Consider the following 18,698-nt stretch of genomic DNA (forward strand, 5'->3'; position numbering starts at 1 on the left):
GCACCATCGATTACTTGAAATAAATGATAGGGGGAGTTAAGAATTACTCAGGGGATGCTCAGAACTTTGTAGGACCAGAGCCTAAATTAATAATAGGCACCCTCATCCATTCCACTGACCAACAAAAAGGTGCTGCAAGGGTGAGACATTATTAGACAGTTACATGTTTAAAAGTTAGTACAATAAACAACAGTCAATTTTCAACAGTTAGCAACAAAGAAACTTGCCTCAAGAAGCTAGTACCATTAGTAAGGCAACTGATATAATCATCCTCTGAATTAATATGTTAAAAATAGATCTTTTAGTAGGGGATAACAATTTGACTACATTAACCTCCACACCACACATTTGGACCTTGATGGATTGATCCATTATGTACTGTTAGTCCATAAATACAAAAGTTTAAAATAAATGCATTTGTTTAAATGAATGATGCTGTAGCATATTAAAGCATTTTGAATATTTTAAAACTTTCTTTTATATTTATATTTATTTATTTATATGTGCATACACACACGCACAAACTTCAACATGAGTGGAACAAACGATTTGAAAACTTTCACCTGTCAGCAAACATAACAGCAGCTGATAAACAAAAGCAGATAGGAACCATTTTTAGGGAAGAATAAAAGAAAGCCTGCAAAAATTTCACTTCCCTACTAAATGCCAAGCATCAAGAACAGGAGCAACCTCTGTATGTAGAAGATGGGTGGGGGGGTTAGGTTGTTTTTTTTTTTGTTTTAGGGTTTTGTTTGGGGGGGGTTGCTTGCTTTCTGCTTTTTTTAACATCCTAAATAAGATAGCAAAGGATGCAGCTAGGCTATTCTCATTGCCAATATTAAGTTTTTTGGCTGCAAATACATTTCACAAAACATTATAGGATAATAATACATGTAGGCACAAATATATCAACTGTGACAAATTTGTTTGCTATACAGCCTATGTCAGGCTTTTCATATGAGATAAGGCTTCATAGAAATTTTAAAGACTCCATTATCATACAGCATTTTTCTAGATTTTTTTCAAAACTTTTGCACAATCAAAAAGGCAGAGAGAGTAAGTGACAGAGACTCCAAAAAACATGAACAAAATACATTAGAACAATGAGAAACCATGATAAAACCCCTTTTTGAACTGAGAAATAACAGTGGTTACAAGGGACAAAAAGATAGGATACTGGCTGAGTTTCCAGAAATGTCATGTGCAACAGAAGTGGCCTGGATCACAGGGCAATTTTCTTTCTAAAGGCAAGGCTTCTTTACCTTGCTGTTGCTGGCTGGACATAACCAGGGTAAGATCTCCTTGTGCTTGTGGCTTGCCTTTGTCTAGCCAGGAAGGACTGTCCTGAGCCTGTACTAGACAGTCTGTCTTCTGCTGCTTTTTTATGTAGAGTCATTCCCTATAAAGAGAAACTTATCAGTGAATATTAATAAATAACAATGAACAACTCATTTACAATTTATTATTTCTTCTTCACAAATATGAGCTAACCTGGTTTGAATTTCAAGCATTATATTTTCAAGAATGGGGTTAAGACATTCTTCCTGAGCCTTTTCAATGAGTTCACTTTTTATCATCATGCAACTTTACAGAAATTCTTGAGAAAAAGGACTCCCAATGTGCCAGGTCTTTTTCTACACATGAACACATGGTGCTATGACAAACCTTTTGGAAAGCCACACACCCCCTCCCAGAAGTTGAGCTAGAAGAGTACTTCTCAGTTATCACAGAATCATAGAATGCTTTGGGATGGAAGGGACCTTTAAAGGTCATCTAGTCCATCCCCCCTGCAATGGGCAGGGACATCTACAACTTGATCAGGTTGCTCAGAGCCCCATCTAGCCTGGCCTTGAATGTTTCCAAGGACGGGGCATCTACCACCTCTCTGGGCAACCCGTTCCAGTGTTTCACCACCCTCATCGTGAAAAAATTTTTCCTTATCTCTAGTCTGAATCTACCCTCCTTTAGTTTAAAACCATTACCCCTTGTCCTGTCGCAGCAGGCCTTGCTAAAAAGACTATCCCCATCTTTCTTGTAGGCCCCCTTTAAGTATTGAAAGGCTGCAATAAGGTCTCCCTGCAGCCTTCTCTTCTCCAGGCTGAACAACCCCAGCTCTTTCAGCCTTTCCTCATAGCAGAGGTGCTCCATCCCTCTGATCATTTTTGTGGCCCTCCTCTGGACCCGCTCCAACAGGTCCATGTCCTTCCTGTACTGAGGATCTCAGAGCTGGATGCAGTACTCCAGGTGAGGTCTCACCAGAGCAGAGTAGAGGGGCAGAATCACCTCCCCCGACCTGCTGGCAATTCTTCTTTTGATGCAGCCCAGGATATGGTTGGCTTTCTGGGCTGCAAGAGCACATTGCCAGCTCATGTCCAGCTTTTCGTCTATCAGTACTCCCAAGTCCTTCTCCTCAGGGCTGCTCTCAATCCCTTCATCCCCCAGCCTGTACTGGTACTGGGGATTGCCCTGACCCAGGTGCAGGACCTTGTACTTGTCCTTGTTGAACCTCATGAGGTTCACACAGGCCCACTTCTTGAGCTTGTCCAGGTCCCTCTGGATGGCATCCCGTCCCTCAGGCGTGTCGACTGCACCACTCAGCTTGGTGTCATCTGCAAACTTGCTGAGGGTGCACTTGATCCTGCTGTCTATGTCATTGATGAAGATATTAAACATCACTGGTCCCAGTACAGACCCCTGAGGGACACCACTTGTCACTGTTCTCCATCTGGACATCGAGCCATTGACCACTACCCTCTGGATGCGGCCATGCAGCCAGTTTGCTATCCACCGAGCAGTCTGCCCATCAAATCCATATCCTTCCAATTTAGAGAGAAGGATATTGTGGGGACCATGCCAGAGGCCTTACAGAAGTCCAGATAGATGATAATTATATTCACCCTCTGTGAAAATACTAACTTAATAGAAGTGGTGGGAGCATATTTTGGTGCTGGTGGATACGAAGCTGAACATGAGTCAGCAATGCATCCTTGTGCTAAAGAATGCTAACAGCATCCTGAGTTGCATAAGGAAGAGTGTTGCGAGCATGTCGAGGGAGGTGATCCTTCCCGTCTACTCAGCCATGGTGAGGCCACACCTGGAGTCCTGCGTCCAGTTCTGGGCTCCCCAGTACAAAAGAGACATGGACATGCTGGAGACAGTACAGAAAGGGGCCACAAAGATGATTAAGGGACTGGAGCATCTTTCATACAAGGAGAGGCTGAGGCAGCTGGGATTGTTTAGCCTGAAGAAGAGAAGGCTCAGGGGGAATCTCATCAATGTGCTCAAGTATCTGAAGGGAGGGTGCAAAGAGGACAGAGCCAGGCTCTTTTCAGTGGTGCCCAGTGACAGGATAAGAGGCAATGGGCACAAACAGAAACACAGGAGGTTCCCTCTGAACATAAGAACACTCTTCTTGACTGTGAGGGTGGTTGAAGACTGGAACAGGTTGCCCAGAGAGGTTGTGGAGCCTCCATACTTGGAGCTACTCAAAAGCCATCTGGACATGGTCCTGGGCAACTGGCTCTAGGTGGCCCTGTTTGAGCAGGGTGGTTGGACCAGATGATCTCCAAAGGCCTTTCTAACCTTAGCTATTCTGTGATTCTCTGTTTCTGAGAGAATCTGTGTCTTTAGCAGAACCTAGGAGCTATGAAATATTCCCACTGTTGAATGGTAGGGAAAAGAAGGAAATTGCATATTGACTGGAAGACCCTGACCAGTATGAGATGATAGAAGCTATGGTGGGCTGTGGATAAAATCAAAGACTAACTAAAAGGAAGAAGCAGGTGAAGCTATCACTAATCATCTTTGTCCACATGAGAGTCGGGCTACTGAACTATATCTCTCAGCTTAGCCTTGTCTTCTGCTTACTATTGGGACTAACATTATGTAGTTGGAAAAGGGCACCAGGTCACCTGAAAGTGCCTTCAATACCAAAAAGATTCAAATGCTCTGTTTAAACACCATTTTACTCTCCTACTAATGAACATAGCAGGAACATAAAACAGCAAGAAGGAAACTCTTCCAAGGGAAGACAGAGTGAAATGATTTAACCTCTATGATGAAACAGATGCATGTTATAGGGGGGTCAGGGACCCCTATCAGGAGAGCAGTTTCAAAGCAGCTTGTGGTGGGTTGACCCTGGCTGGATGCCAGGTGCAGACCAAAGCCACTCTATCACTCCTCCTCCTCAGCTGGACAGGGGAGACAAAATATAACGAAAGGCTCGTGGGTCGAGATAAGGACAGGGACATCACTCAGCAATTACCATCACGGGCAAAACAGACTCGACTTCGGGAAATTAGATTAATTTTATTACCAATCAAAATCAGAGTAGGATAATGAAAAAAAAAAACCTAAATCTTAAAAGACCTTCCCCCACCCCTCCCTTCTTCCCGGGCTTAACTTTACTCCCGAAGTCTCTACGTTCTTCCCTTGAGCAGCACAAGGGGATGGGAAATGGGGGTCGTGGTCAGTTCATCACAGATTGTCTCTGCCACTCCTTCCTCCTCAGAGGGAGGACTCCTCACACTCTTCCCCTGCTGCAGCATGGGGTCCCTCCCACGGGAGACAGTTCTCCACAAACTTCTGCAACGTTAGTCTTTCCCACGGGCTGCAGTTCTTCATGAACTGCTCCAGCGCGGGTCCTTTCCACAGGGTGCAGTCCTTCAGGAACAGACTGCTCCAGCGTGGGTCCCCCATGGGGTCACAAGTCCTGCCAGCAAACCCGCTCCACTGTGGGCTCCTCTCTCCACAGGGCCACATGTCCTGCCAGGAGCCTGCTCCAGCGTGGGCTTCCCACGGGGTCACAGCCTCCTTCAGGCACATCCACCTGCTCCGGTGTGGGGTCCTTCACAGGCTGCAGGTGGATATTTGCTCCACTGTGGTCTCTCCATGGGTTGCAGGAGGAAAACCTGCCTCACCATGGTCTTCTCCACGGGTTGCAGGGGAATCTCTGCTCTGGTGCCTGGAGCACCTCCTCCCCCTCCTTCTTCACTGACCTTGGTGTCTGCATAGTTGTTCCTCTCACATATTCTCACTCCTCTCTCTGGCTGCAGTTGTGCAGGTTTTTTTCCCCCTTCTTAAATATGTTATCACAGAAGCACTACTGCCGTTACTGATGGGCTCAGCCTTGGCCAGCAGCGGGTCTGTCTTGGAGCTGGCTGGCATTGGCTCTCTTGGACATAGGGGAAGCTTCTAGCAGCTTCTCACAGAAGCCACCCCTGTAGCCCCCCCCACCAAAACCTTGCCATGCAAACCCAATATACAGCCACACCCTATCAAAAGTAAGTCTTGAACACATTTGCTGAAGATTAACAATTCCCTGCAAAAAGGTCCAACACTCTGTGATTAATATACAGTTCCCTTATGCTTTGAATAGTGTAAAAGTGAGGCTTGACCCTGTGCTCACCCATTTTCATATGTAGTGAACAGAATGAAAGAACCAAATATAGCTTGGTAAATGCTACAAGAAGAGTATCACAAAACTACCTGCATTGTCAGTCTAATGAAATAGAAACAAGCAGAAGATTGGAGAGGGGCCAAAGAAGAAAATGAATTTGAGTATTAGAAGACAGCATAACTAGAGGTCTGAAATTATAAAAAAGAAAACTGAAGCTTCCTTTCCCCCTCACAAAGTAATGCTTCAGGTTTTGAAACTTGAAAATAACAACCACCTTGGTTTCTATATTCTGAACTGAGGTTTACTTTGCTGTTTTTCAGTATGAACTCTGTCAAGCCTTTTACAAGTTTATTGTTTTCCACTAGGGGTTAACTGTTATATAATGATAACTAAAAGAGAATGCTTTCATCTGCATATATATTTGAAAATACTTTACACACAAAAATATTATAAATAAATGAAGACCTTGATAAACACCACAGAAACAACTAAGATTAACCATTTTATCGTTTTTAAGTTTGGAGATTCTTACCATAGTATACCAGGCACTAACAATAAACTTCTCTTCCATTTCTCTTTGAGTCTTTGTTTTTTCATATTCTTTCTAAAACAAAACAAACCCCATATACTTAAAATTGTTTAACTGCAGAGAACAGTAAATATTAGAGAAGCACAGTCTATACCAAAAAATGAGGAAACACAAAAGATCTACTGGGAAACATGGAGATTATTACCTCTAATGAATGGAACATTCTGTCACGTTCCTGCAACTGATTTTTCAGTGCCTGAATCTCAGGAGCTGCACCCTGGTTTTGTTTAGGATCTAAGGTGCGGATAACCTGTGAGAGGAAAACCACAGTTTGTTTTTAATTCAATGTTGGAAAAGGCATCAAGGCCTTATAACCACATAAGGCAGATTAAGAGACATAGAAGTGACTTAAAACATGTCAATATAATAAAGTAAAATGACATTTTAAAATGTTGAACGAAAGAATGCTTAATTTTAAAAGGCTGACATATAATACAAACACATCTCTCCCCTAATAAGACAGAGGCTCTAAATTGTCAACCAGGATGATGGAGACTATCTCTAAACAACAATCATGAAGTGTCACGCATCATCTGAAATGTGCTCTAACAGGATTGTCAAACAAAAGTGTTGATAGGAGGAAGCAAGACCTTGGAGGTTCACTATCTTGGACACAAGGAAGCAGTTCCTACCCCCATTCTGCACTTCCATGGGGCCAGAGCATGTGAAACTTTTCCTTGAAGCCTTTTTCTCTTTATAGCTAAGGATTACCTATCTGTTACCCCTCAACTCACTCCTCACTGTGAACTCAAGGACTACTTCTATCTGGAAAGAGGCTGTGATTCAGGGATCTGGAGTACCAGTAATGCAAATTTTAGAAAGTTCTGCTACAGCCAAGAAGAATCCATGGCAATGCATGTGTGATAAAGTTTCTGCCACTAAGTAAGATGAGGGGAACAACTAACTACATTCTTATGTGGCACTGGAAGAACTTCCACCAAGAAACAGGTTATCATAACATCAGGAAGGGGTTAACACCATCTTTGTGTTATCCACTGGCACTTGTGACTCTTCAGGAGCTTTGTCTGGGTAACTGTAATATAAATCTGTATCACTGGGGTACATATGTGTACAGAAGTAGTACAAAGGGTTTTGGTTAGATAGTAGTCACAAGTATAGATACTAAATTTAGTTTTATTCCTACAGAGTAAAAATGTGGTACAGCCTGTTAGGGAAGGATTGTTAACTTGGAACCCAGACACTTACACTTTTGGCCTTTTCCAAATACTTTTTGTATCGTTCTTCCATTTGCTTCATTTCTTCATCTTTTTTCCGCAAAGCTTCTTGTAATTCTTCAATTTTGAGTGCTTTATGTCAGGATTAGAGGATAAAATAATTACAGTAAATTTATTTACATGCATTTAAACAGACATTAAACCCACAGCTAGGACTTTATTTCAGTTAAGAAAAGCTTACATAAGGAATGAAAAAATGCTTATTGATGCAATGGACACAATAAGTTTAATTCAAAACCTCAGAAATGCATATGAAAAATGGTATATTGTAGGTCAAATGAACAGAAGTTTAACAGTCCTAAGTGACAAACAAGATTCTTGCTCATATGTGCCCAAAGGTAGTAATGAACAAAATTCTTCAAAACTGTGACATGAAAACACTCCAATTATGTTTTATTCACATCATCCTCAAGAAGTGATGCAGACCAACAGGAGAGTTTCACCGTACATCTCATTTCCTGTGTTGATTTAAGAATGTCCCAACCACTACTACTTGTGCAAGCTATACAACCTACTTGCATCTCAGAGAAAGAACAAATTTGTCACCATCGATAAAATAGTATGTAACATTGGTGTCTGGTTCTCAGATAATGATAAATATTTGACAACTCTTAATCTATCTATTTTGTAACCTCATTTTTCAATTTTCATTTACGTTTGTCTTATTTACAATTTTCTCTCTTAAGCATAAGGAAAACACTAAGATGATGAATGGGTAAGATTTCTTCTGCTGATCTGTTACAGAACCAATTGCAGGTATTCATCAAGACTATAGAATCTGTTTTTCAAAATTTTGTATAATTCTGGCACAAACTTCTTGGCCATAATTCAGTCTAGTCAAAAGAATCCAAAGAAACAACCCAAACACCATTTATCCTATTCATGGAAAGACAGGAAGAAGTATAACTACTTTAACTGTTTTTGTCATATTAAGACAGAAGCTCAGCCCAAGGTTTTTCACAAACAACTTGCAATTCAAGCAAGCCAATCAGAGAAGTCTGAATATGCTCTAAATTTTAGAGGTTAGGGACTCAGAAAACCAGGCCCCTTTCTGCCCTTCCCCCCACAACAGAGGCATGTTAAGTATGGAAGGATTACATACTCATCAACTACTCACCTCCTGAACTTCATCTCCAGTTGTCTTACTGTTTTCTAAAATGTGGAATTTTGTAACGTGTAATATTGTTCTGTGGTTTGTCCTGGTTTTGGCTGGGATAGAGTTAATTTTCTTCCTAGTAGCTGGTACAGTGCTGTGTTTTGGATTTAGGATGAGAATAATATTGATAACACACTGATGTTTTGGTTGTTGGCGAGTAGTGCTTACACTGGTCAAGGACTTTTCAGCTTCCCATGCTCTGCCAGGTGCACAAGAAGCTGGGAGGGGGCACAGCCAGGACAGCTGACCCAGACTGGCCAAAGGGCTATTCCATACCATATGTCGTCATGCTCAGTATATAAACTGGGAGGAGTTGGCCGGGGGGCAGCAACTGCTGCTCGGGGAATGGCTGGGCATTGATCAGCAGGTGGTGAGCGATTGCATCACTTGTTTTTCCTGGGTTTTGTTTCTCTCTCTCTCTCTTGTTGTTTTCATTACAATTTATTATTATTATTATATTTCAATCCCACCGGGGGGCGGTGAGCGAGCAGGTGTGTGGTGCTTGGTTGCCAACTGGGGCTAAACCGCGACAGTCCTTTTTGGCGCCTAATGTGGGGAATGAAGGGTTTGAGACAAAGTCAGGTCATTTAGAAAGGGATGATGAAAAAGCAGGGCCGTCACAAGGAGAAGAGGAGGAAGGGGAAGAACTCTTAAACAAGACAGAAACCACCCAATCCCTATCCCTGAGTGAGCTGCGAAATATGCGAAAAGGTTTCAGTCTTCGTCCAGGCGAGCACGTTGTCACCTGGATGCTGGGATAATGGGGCCAGTAGCCTGGAATTAGAGGGTAGGGAAGCCGAGCAGCTGGGATCCCTTTCTAGGGAAGGGGGCATTGACAAAGCGATTGGAAAAGGGGCACAAGTCCTCAGCCTCTGGAGGCGACTCCTGTCAGGCGTGAAGGAAAGGTATCCCTTCAAGGAAGATGTTATATGTCACCCAGACAAGTGGACCACCATGGAGAGAGGTATCCAGTACCTGAGGGAATTAGCTGTGCTGGAGGTGATTTATGGTGACCTGGACAACGAGCAGTTATCCAAAGATCCAGATGAAGTCCGGTGCACACAACCCATGTGGTGTAAGTTTGTACAGAGTGCACCATCATCACACGCAAACTCATTGGCAGTAATGACCTGGAAAGATGAAGAGGGACCATTGGTGGATGAAATGTCTAGCCAACTCCGGGAATATGAAGAAAGTGTCTTTTCCTCCCTCGTCTCGACTGTGAAGAAACTGTCCTGGGAGGTCCAGCAACTCAAAGAGGATAGGTCCTACTCCCCACTTGTACGGACCAGTACCTCAGCTATTAGGAGTCAGTATTCTTCTGCTCAAGAGAGAGGATATTGAGGGTACACATCACCTGGCACCCTGTGGTTTTGCCTGCGTGACCATGGAGAGGACATGAGGAAGTGGGATGGAAAATTTACCTTGACCCTAGAGGCACGGGTATGTGAGTTGCAAGGAAAAACAATGACACAAGGGGGTTCTTCCAGGAAAATTGCTGCTCCGGTTTCCAGTGAGCAGTTCCCCAGACAGAGTAGAAGGGCTGATTTTGCTTCCGGTCTTAATAAAGGGACTTTTGATTTGCATTTACGAGGAGTAACGAATGCTATGACCAGGACTAGAGGGGCCCTGCCTCCAGCCAGGTGGAGGAAAGGGACAACCGGGTGTACTGGACTGTGTGGATTCGATGGCCTGGCACATCAGACCCACAGGAGTATAAGGCTCTAGTGGACACCGGTGCACAGTGTACCCTCATGCCATCAAGCTATAAGGGGGCGAAAACCATGTGTATTTCTGGAGTGAGAGGGGGATCCCAACAGCTGACTGTATTGGAGGCTGAAGTGAGCTTAACCATGAATGAGTGGCAGAAGCACCCCATTGTGACTGGCCCAGAGGCTCCATGCATCTTTGGCATAGACTACCTCAGAAGAGGGTATTTCAAGGACCCGGTGGGCACTGGGTGGGTACCGGTGGGCTTTTGGTATAGCTGCCTTGGAGATGGAGGAAATTAAACAGCTGTCCACCTTTCCCAGTCTCTCGAAGGACCCTTCTGTTGTGGGGTTGCTGAGGGTCAAAGGACAACAGGTGCCAATTGCTACTACAACACAGCACCAGAGGCACTATCGCACCAACCGGGACTCCCTGATTCCCATCCATAAGTTGATTCGTCGACTGGAGAGCCAAGGACTGATCAGCAAGACTCACTCACCTTTTAACAGCCCTATATATATGGCCAGTGCAAAAGTCTAATGGAGAGTGGAGACTAACAGTAGACTATCAGGGCCTAAACGAAGTCATGCCGCCACTGAGTGCTGCCATGCCAGACATGCTAGAACTTCAATATGAACTGGAGTCAAAGGCAGCCAAATGGTATGCTACAACTGAAATTGCTAATGCATTCTTATCAATCCCTTTGGCATCAGAGTGCAGGCCACAGGTGCACACGCACAGGCACTGGTGAGGCCGCACCTCGAATACTGTGTTCATTTTTGGGCCCCTCACTCCAAGAAGGACATTGAGGTGCTGGAGCACGTCCAAAGAAGGGCAACAAGGCTGGTGAAGGGTCTAGATCACAAGTCTTATGAGGAGCGGCTGAGGGAGCTGGGGTTGTTTAGCCTGGAGAAGAGGAGGCTGAGGGGAGACCTTATTGCTCTCTACAACTACCTGAAAGGAGGTTGTAGTGAGGTGGGGGGTCGGTCTCTTTTCCCAAGTTAGAAGTCATAGGACGAGAGGAAACGGCCTCAAGTTGTGCCAGGGCAGGTTTAGGTTGGATATTAGGAAAAACTTCTTCACCGAAAGGGTAGTAAGGCACTGGAACAGGCTGCCCAGGGAAGTGGTTGAGTCACCATCCCTGGAGGTATTTAAAAGACCTGTAGACATGGTGCTTGAGGACATGGTTTAGTGGTGGACTTGGCAGTGTTATGACTCGATGGTCTTAATGTTCTTTTCCAACCTAAATGATTCTGTGATTCTTCTAATGAATACCAAAATGATATTTCAGTCTTCCCAGACCATAAGGCAATGATAAGATTGAGTGCTTATGGGTAAAGATCAGGGAGAAAGCTAACAAGGCAGATATCCTGGTGGGAGTCCGTTATAGACCACCAAGATGAGGAAGCTGACAAAGCATTCTACAAGTGGCTGGGAGAAGTGTCACGATCTCTAGCCCTTGTTCTCGTAGGAGACTTCAACTTACCAGATATCTGCTGGAAATACAACACAGCAGAGAGGAAACAGTCTAGGAGGTTCCTGGAGTGTGTGGAAAATAACTTCCTGACAGAGCTGGTAAGCGAGCCAACCAGGGGAGGTGCCCCGCTGGACCTGCTGTTTGCGAACAGAGAGGGCCTGCTGGGTGATGTGGTGGTCAGAGGCTGTCTTGGGCACAGCGACCATGAAATGACAGAGTTTTCGATTCTTGGAGAAGTAGGGAGGCGGGTCAGCAAAACCACTACCTTGGACTTTAGAAAGGCAGACTTTGGCCTGTTCAGGAGCCTGGTTGAGGGAGTCCCTTGGGAGGCAGCCCTGAAGGGCAAAGGAGTCCAGGAAGGCTGGATGTTATTCAAGGAGGAAGTCTTAAAGGCGCAGGAGCAGGCTGTCCCCATGTGCCGAAAGATGAGCAGGCAGGGAAGATGACCGTCCTGGCTGAACAAAGAGCTTTGGCTGGAACTCAGGAAAAAAAGGAGTTTACCACCTTTGGAAGAAGGGGCAGGTGACTCAGGAGGACTACATGAATGTTGCGAGGTTATGCAGGGAGAAAATTAGAAGGGCAAAGGCCCAGCTAGAACTTAAACTGGCCACTGCAGTGAAGGATAACAAAAAATGTTTTTACAAATATATCAGCAACAAAAGGAGGGCCAAGGAGTATCTCCATCCTTTACTGAATGCGGAGGGAAACATCGCCACCAAGGATGAGGAGAAGGCTGAGGTACTTAATGTCTTCTTTGCCTCAGTCTTTAATAGTCAGAGTGGTTATCCTCAGGGTATTCAGGACCCTGAGCTGGGAGATGGGAAGCAGAATGAAGCCCCAATAATCCAAGAGGTAACAGTTAGCGACCTGCTTCTCCACCTAGATGCCCACAAGTCTATGGGGCCTGATGGGATCCACCTGAGGATAATGAGGGAGCTGGCGGAGGAGCTTGCCAAGCCACTTTCCATCATTTATCAGCAGTCCTGGTCAACCGGGGAGGTCCCAGCTGACTGGAAGTTAGCTAATGTGACGCCCATCTACAAGAAGGGTCAGAAGGAGGATCCGGGGAACTACAGGCCTGTCAGCCTGACCTCGGTGCTGGGGATGGTTATGGAGCAGATCATCTTGAGCGCCATTATGCGGCACGTACGGGACAATCAGGGGATCAGGCCCAGCCAGCATGGGTTCATGAAAGGGCAGGTCCTGCTTGACCAACCTGATCTCCTTCTGCGACAAGGCGACCCGCTTGGTGGATGAGGGGAAGGCTGTGGATGTTGTCTACCTGGACTTTAGTAAGGTCTTTCACACTGTCTCCCACAGCATTCTCCTGGAGAAACTGATTGCTCATGGCTTAGATAAGTGCACTCTGCGCTGGATAAAAAACTGGCTGAATGGCCGAGCCCAGAGAGTGGTGGTGAATGGAGTCAAATCCAGTTGGCGGCCGGTCATGAGTGGTGTTCCCCAGGGCTCAGTATTGGGGCCGGTCCTGTTCAATATCTTCACCGATGATCTGGATGAGGGGATCGAGTGCACCCTCAGAAAGTTTGCAGATGACACCAAGTTGGGTGGAAGTGTTGATCTGCTGGAGGGTAGGAAGGCCCTACAGAGGGACCTGGACAGGCTGGATCGATGGGCCCAGGCCAACTGTATGAGGTTCAACAAGGCTAAGTGCCGGGTCCTGCACCTGGGTCAAAACAACCCCATGCAATGCTACAGGCTTGGGGAAGAGTGGCTGGAGAGCTGCCTGGCGGAAAAGGACCTGGGGGTGTTGGTTGGCAGCTGGCTGAACATGAGCCAGCAGTGGGCTCAGGTGGCCAAGAGGGCCAATGGCATCCTGGCCTGTATCAGGAATAGTGTGCCAGCAGGACCAGGGAGGTGATAGTGCCTCTGTACTCGGCACTGGTGAGGCCGCACCTCGAGTACTGTGTTCACTTTTGGGCCCCTCACTACAAGAAGGACATCAAGGTGCTGGAGTTTGTCCAAAGAAGGGCAACAAAGCTGGTGAAGACTCTGGAGCACAAGTCTTATGAGGAGCGGCTGAGGGAGCTGGGGTTGTTTAGCCTGGAGAAGAGGAGGCTGAGGGGAGACCTTATTGCTCTCTACAACTACCTGAAAGGAGGTTGTAGTGAGGTAGGGGTCAGTCTCTTCTCCCAAGTAACAAGCAATAGGACAAGAGGAAACGGCCTCAAGTTGCACCAGGGGAGGTTTATGTTGGATATTAGGATAAACTTCACTGAAAGAGTAGTCAGGCACTGGAACAGGCTGCCCAGGGAAGTGGTTGAGTCTCTATCCCTGGAGGTATTTTAAAGACAGGTAGACGTGGTGCTTGAGGACATGGTTTAGTGGTGGACTTGGCAGTGTTAGGTTAACGGTTGGACTCGATGATCTTAAGGGTCTTTTCCAACCTTAACGATTCTATGAATCTATGATTCTATGATTTCATGAATAGACTTGCTTTGGTGCTTCCAAGAGAAGCTGACATTGCTACTTGACGAAAGTAAGAGACAATGTATTATTTACCAAGATTAGTCAGTATAAAAAAGGCAAATGCTGGTAGTAATCAGTGATGTACCCTTCAGTCATTTACAACTGGGTGTTGAGGTCTTGCTGTGATATGACCAAAATGGCCCAAAAGGTACATTCTCATTGACCAGTGTCCAAAAACTTTCTCAAGTTATAGCAGAATTTCACTCTGTAATCTGAAAACATATTGATGTAACATATATTGGGAGTTAAAATAACATGGAGACGGCAACAAGGACTTTTAAACATAAGATGTTTGAAGACATAATACTATTTTCAGAAAACAACAGTTGTGAACAACTGAGTTTAAATGACAGATGATCATTCTTTGCCACGGTGGGCTCTCAAATGTGATCTGCTACATCTTAAGAATTAGTAGCATGGTTTTGGTCATTATAGCTTTCAGAGTAATTAACACCACACATACTGCTACCACTTGAAACATACGTTTCGTTTTTCTTACAGCTTTTATAGATATTAAATGACATATTAATTAAAGATCATTCCCTGCATGCAAAACATTTTGCAGTTAAAAGAAATGGAGCGCATATCAGAAAACTCACAACTGTTATTATATCTTGGTTCCAAATCCTCAATAATAGCTCGTTTCTTCTGTAGCTCATTGTTAGCTTCATGGAGCTTCTCACTGTTACAAACCATAGAAGCACATATTATTTTTCCAATACTGGTATCCTCTTGAACGAACATTAAGTGATAAAAAAACCCAAACCATCAAAGTATGGTATATTTCTGGGAGTACAGCTGTCTTGGCTGTGAGGCATGAGGACACATGACAAGTGGGTCAATGTCTATGGGAACAGTTATAAAACATACTAAAAAGCATTACCATATATGCAGAGTTATAAAACCACAGAGCTCCATTCTCAGCCCAGAATTATATACTTACTTTAGAATTTACAATAAAATGTACAAAGCATGTTTGAAGTGTATAATATCAACAGCTGTGATAAGATTTGGGAAGAATGGCTTCCCCCCCAAAGTTATAGAGAGACTATACTTTCTAGTAAGCTTTCTAATTATTGTTTATATTAAAATGTTTTCCTCAGAACAAAATTAATTATTCCTCTTAACTAAGCTTTACACAGTTTTAAATAAAGTTTTCTAACCACTAGAAAATGGTGGCTCTTTCATAACTCCTTTTAATTTGGCAAAGGCTTTCCATAAGAAATGAAAGTAATGCCTTAATAACAGATTCTCTACATATTCCTGAGCTATCTGCATTTCTCTTCTTTATATATCTTCCAAATGCACTATTGCCTTCCCACTGCTGTTAATGGCTAAGCACCTGCTAAGCATATGGAAAGCAGATCATTTCATATGGCAAGCAAAATATGGAAAGCTTTATTACTTACAGATGCTCTTCAAGTTTCTTTTGCAGAAGCAGCGACTAAAATATGAAGTTAAATGTGTCAGTTATTTTAATATATTATGGTGCTTAGTATCATTTCAGTTATATTAAAAAATATAATTTCACAATTATAACCAGAACACAGCCATTTAATTTCACCCATTTTTAGGTCATAATTGTATAGCAGTTTTCTGTAGTAGTTGTCCTTTCCTTGATATCTGTGGACTTTCCCAAAATCAGAATGCCTTATAACTTCACAAATATTTTCTTGGAATTGGATCAATATAGGAGAGATCCATTAATGAAAAAATTGTATTTCAGTTGTTCTCATTGCTTTGTGATTCAGTACTTTTGTAGATTAGACTCAACAAATTTATTTAAAATTAGATAGTGGAAAATTTGCTTGAAGAGCTGTCCAATGCATCAAAGCAAATTTACATAAAGACTCGAGGTAAAATTCTGTCCCCACAAAAATTAGATGGAGTAGAGTGCCACTGACCAGAGCACAGCAGAAATTTTATCCTCAATTGCTCTGCTTTTCTCTGTTTTCACATCTTTCTTTGCCTACAAATATGAAAATATAATACACCTTATGGTGTTCTGATTTCTGGCCAAGTCATATTTGAATAAGCTCTTGGCAGGGGTGGTGGTGGTAGAGAGCTTCAAAGTAAATTTTAGTTTAATTATAAACTCACTTTATATACAGTGAGCATCTTTTAAACTCAAAACCATAAATGCCTATAAAGTAAAAGTAGTGTTAAGTAAACAGAAAGCCATACTCACAATAGCCTTGAGCAGAAAACCATGCCAGGAAACAGAGATGACATATTAGCATAAAGCAAAAACAGCAACCAACAGAAGAAACTATTTAGTAACTCATGAACAGAAAAGCTTAAAACTATGCATTTTTTTCCAGACATGCACATTTTTTTTACTTCTCTGTTCTCATTAACAGTTTCATCCTGTCACATTTTCTGGAGAGTTTAGGAAAGATAGTAAAAATTAACTATACTGTGTTCAAGTATATGAATGCTTTTCCACGTTCACACATATACAAACATCATACTCAAACCAGAATTTCAAAGGAAAGCAGTTGATGTTATGAAAACTAATTTTAACATTGAAGTCCCATTAGTAGCTGTACTGGTTTTGCTAGGATAGAATTAATTTTCTTCATAATAGCTTGTATGGGTCTATGTTTTGGATTTGTGTGGAAAACAATGTTGATAACACAGGGATGTTTTAGTTACTGATGAGCAGTGCTTACACAGAGTAAAGGCCTTTTCTGCTTCTCACACCACCCCACCAGCGAGTAGGCTGGGGTGCACAAAAAGTTGGGAGGAGACACAGCCAGGACAGCTGACCCCAACTGACCAAAGGGATATTCCATACCATATGACGTCATGCTCAGCAATATAAAGCTGGGAGAAGAAGAATTAAGGGGGGGGATGTTCAGAGTTACGGTGTTTGTCTTCCCAAGTAACCATTACATGTGATGGAGCCCTGCTTTCCTGAGGACGGCTGAACACCTGCCTGCCGATGGGAAGTAGTGAATGAATTCCTTGTTTTGCTTTGCTTGCGTGTGGGGCTTTTGCTTTACCTATTAAACTGTCTTTATCTCAACCCATGAGTTTACTCACTTTTTACTGATTCTCTCCCCCATCCCACTGCGGGGGGACCGAGCGAGCAGCTGTGTGGTGCTTAGCTGCCTACCCGGGATTAAACCACAACAGTAGCAAAGCAGCAGACAATATGTAGTCTATTGGGCTGCAATCAACATGTAGAGATACATGTATTTTGGTGGAGAGACTCTGAATTGGTGTTATTTTCACATGGTTTAAATAAAAGACATTTAATATGGATATTTAACTCAGAGACTGCCTTTTTGGTTTGCATTTGTCCAGTACCCGTTATAGTGGAGTCCTAGTCTGTGACTGATACTCCAGAGTACTCTCACAATACAAAATAAAATCATCAAATTTACTTCATTGTTCTCACTTTCCATGTTCCTTCAAGAAAAGTTTAAACACAAAGCCAATACAGACAATTTGTATGCAATCCAAGAAAAATTTTTAGCTGGAGTTTAAACACTTCAAAATATATAGTTTTTAATCACATTCCTGGGTAGTGCTGTTTGATTAGTTTAAAGTTGGATTATCTTTTACACTATGAATAAAGAGGGTAGGAGGTAAAATAACCCAAGTGACCAAGGAGGTAACATAACTCAGTGACTCCACTGAGTTCAGAGTTACAGAACTTTACAGTAGCTATGGACCTGTGGGTTTTGGCCCCTTGCTTTTTCCCTTTTCCAGTTTTTCTAAGAAATATAATAACAAATTACATAGAGGAAGGGACACCCTGTTGTCCTCTCCCAGGGCTGTCCCAGGAGAGCATCAGCCCCATGGTCCAGGCATGGAATCCATCAAGATGAGTCAATGCTGGAGCACCTTTTGGACTGAGGGGGGTTGCTGCCTAGGGGTATGGGACACATTATGGGGAAGACCATTTTGGGATTGCACAGGACTTATTATGGGATGTTTAGGGGAGGAACCAAAGGCAGGAAAAGGAAGGGGTTTAGGTGATTTGGGGAGGAACAAGTGTGGGAAAATAGAGGGTATGGAGATAAAATGGGCCAGTCGCATGTAAACAGTGGCTGGTCAGTACACTTGTCTGGCCATGCCATGTACCTGATCAGCACAGTCTGTGTTATTTTATTAAATTCCATTTCTAACTCTTTCCCTGGGTGAGGAACTCTATTCTGTGTGCATGTATGTGCATGGGGATCTGAGTGCCAGTGACTGGAGTCAGACCACAGGTCACAGGGGCTCGTGTGCCTGGGTGCCAGCAACTAGAGAGACCAGAGTGAGTGAAATCAAGTGCCAGCCACTGGAGTGGGACCAGGGGTCAGAGCACCTGCATGCCCATAGTGTCAGCAATTGGAGCAAGTATGGTGGTTGTGTGAGTGAGTGTGTGATTGCTAGCAAATATCAAGCTGGACTAGCCAGTGTGTAGGTGAAGTGACCTGGGAACCAGGAATGTGTGTGCGTCTCTAAGGGCGAGACTGACTATCAGGGGACTAGAGGAGTCCTGGCCACTGCACCAGCAACTGGAGTGGGCCTGCAGCCTCAATGGCTCTTATGTCTGGGTGCCAGCAACTGGGGAGACTGGGATCCAGGGGCCAGCTACTGGTCAGACTGAGTGTCTGAGCCCTGCTGCTGAAGGCACACACATTATACATATA

At 43.8% G+C, this 18,698-nt stretch overlaps 1 protein-coding gene across 1 annotated transcript in view; it reads right to left on the reverse strand.

Annotated features, from left to right (window-relative positions):
- Window positions 1–524: 524 nt before the first annotated feature.
- The window catches only part of LOC104021535 (protein Hook homolog 3), a 105,248-nt gene continuing 87,074 nt past the window's right edge, over window positions 525–18,698 (reverse strand). Inside the window, exons 17-22 of the mRNA XM_087770978.1 lie at window positions 15,462–15,496; window positions 14,652–14,734; window positions 7,194–7,294; window positions 6,133–6,237; window positions 5,931–6,002; window positions 525–1,399 (exon numbers count right to left, since the gene is read on the reverse strand). Coding sequence (XP_087627104.1) covers window positions 1,259–1,399; window positions 5,931–6,002; window positions 6,133–6,237; window positions 7,194–7,294; window positions 14,652–14,734; window positions 15,462–15,496 — 537 coding nt within the window. The 3' untranslated portion in view covers window positions 525–1,258. The remainder of the gene's footprint in view (window positions 1,400–5,930; window positions 6,003–6,132; window positions 6,238–7,193; window positions 7,295–14,651; window positions 14,735–15,461; window positions 15,497–18,698) is intronic.

The sequence above is a fragment of the Nipponia nippon genome, unplaced genomic scaffold (assembly GCF_047370975.1).
Source record: "Nipponia nippon isolate SJK-2023a ecotype South Korea unplaced genomic scaffold, ASM4737097v1 scaffold_34, whole genome shotgun sequence".
Lineage (NCBI taxonomy): Eukaryota > Metazoa > Chordata > Aves > Pelecaniformes > Threskiornithidae > Nipponia > Nipponia nippon.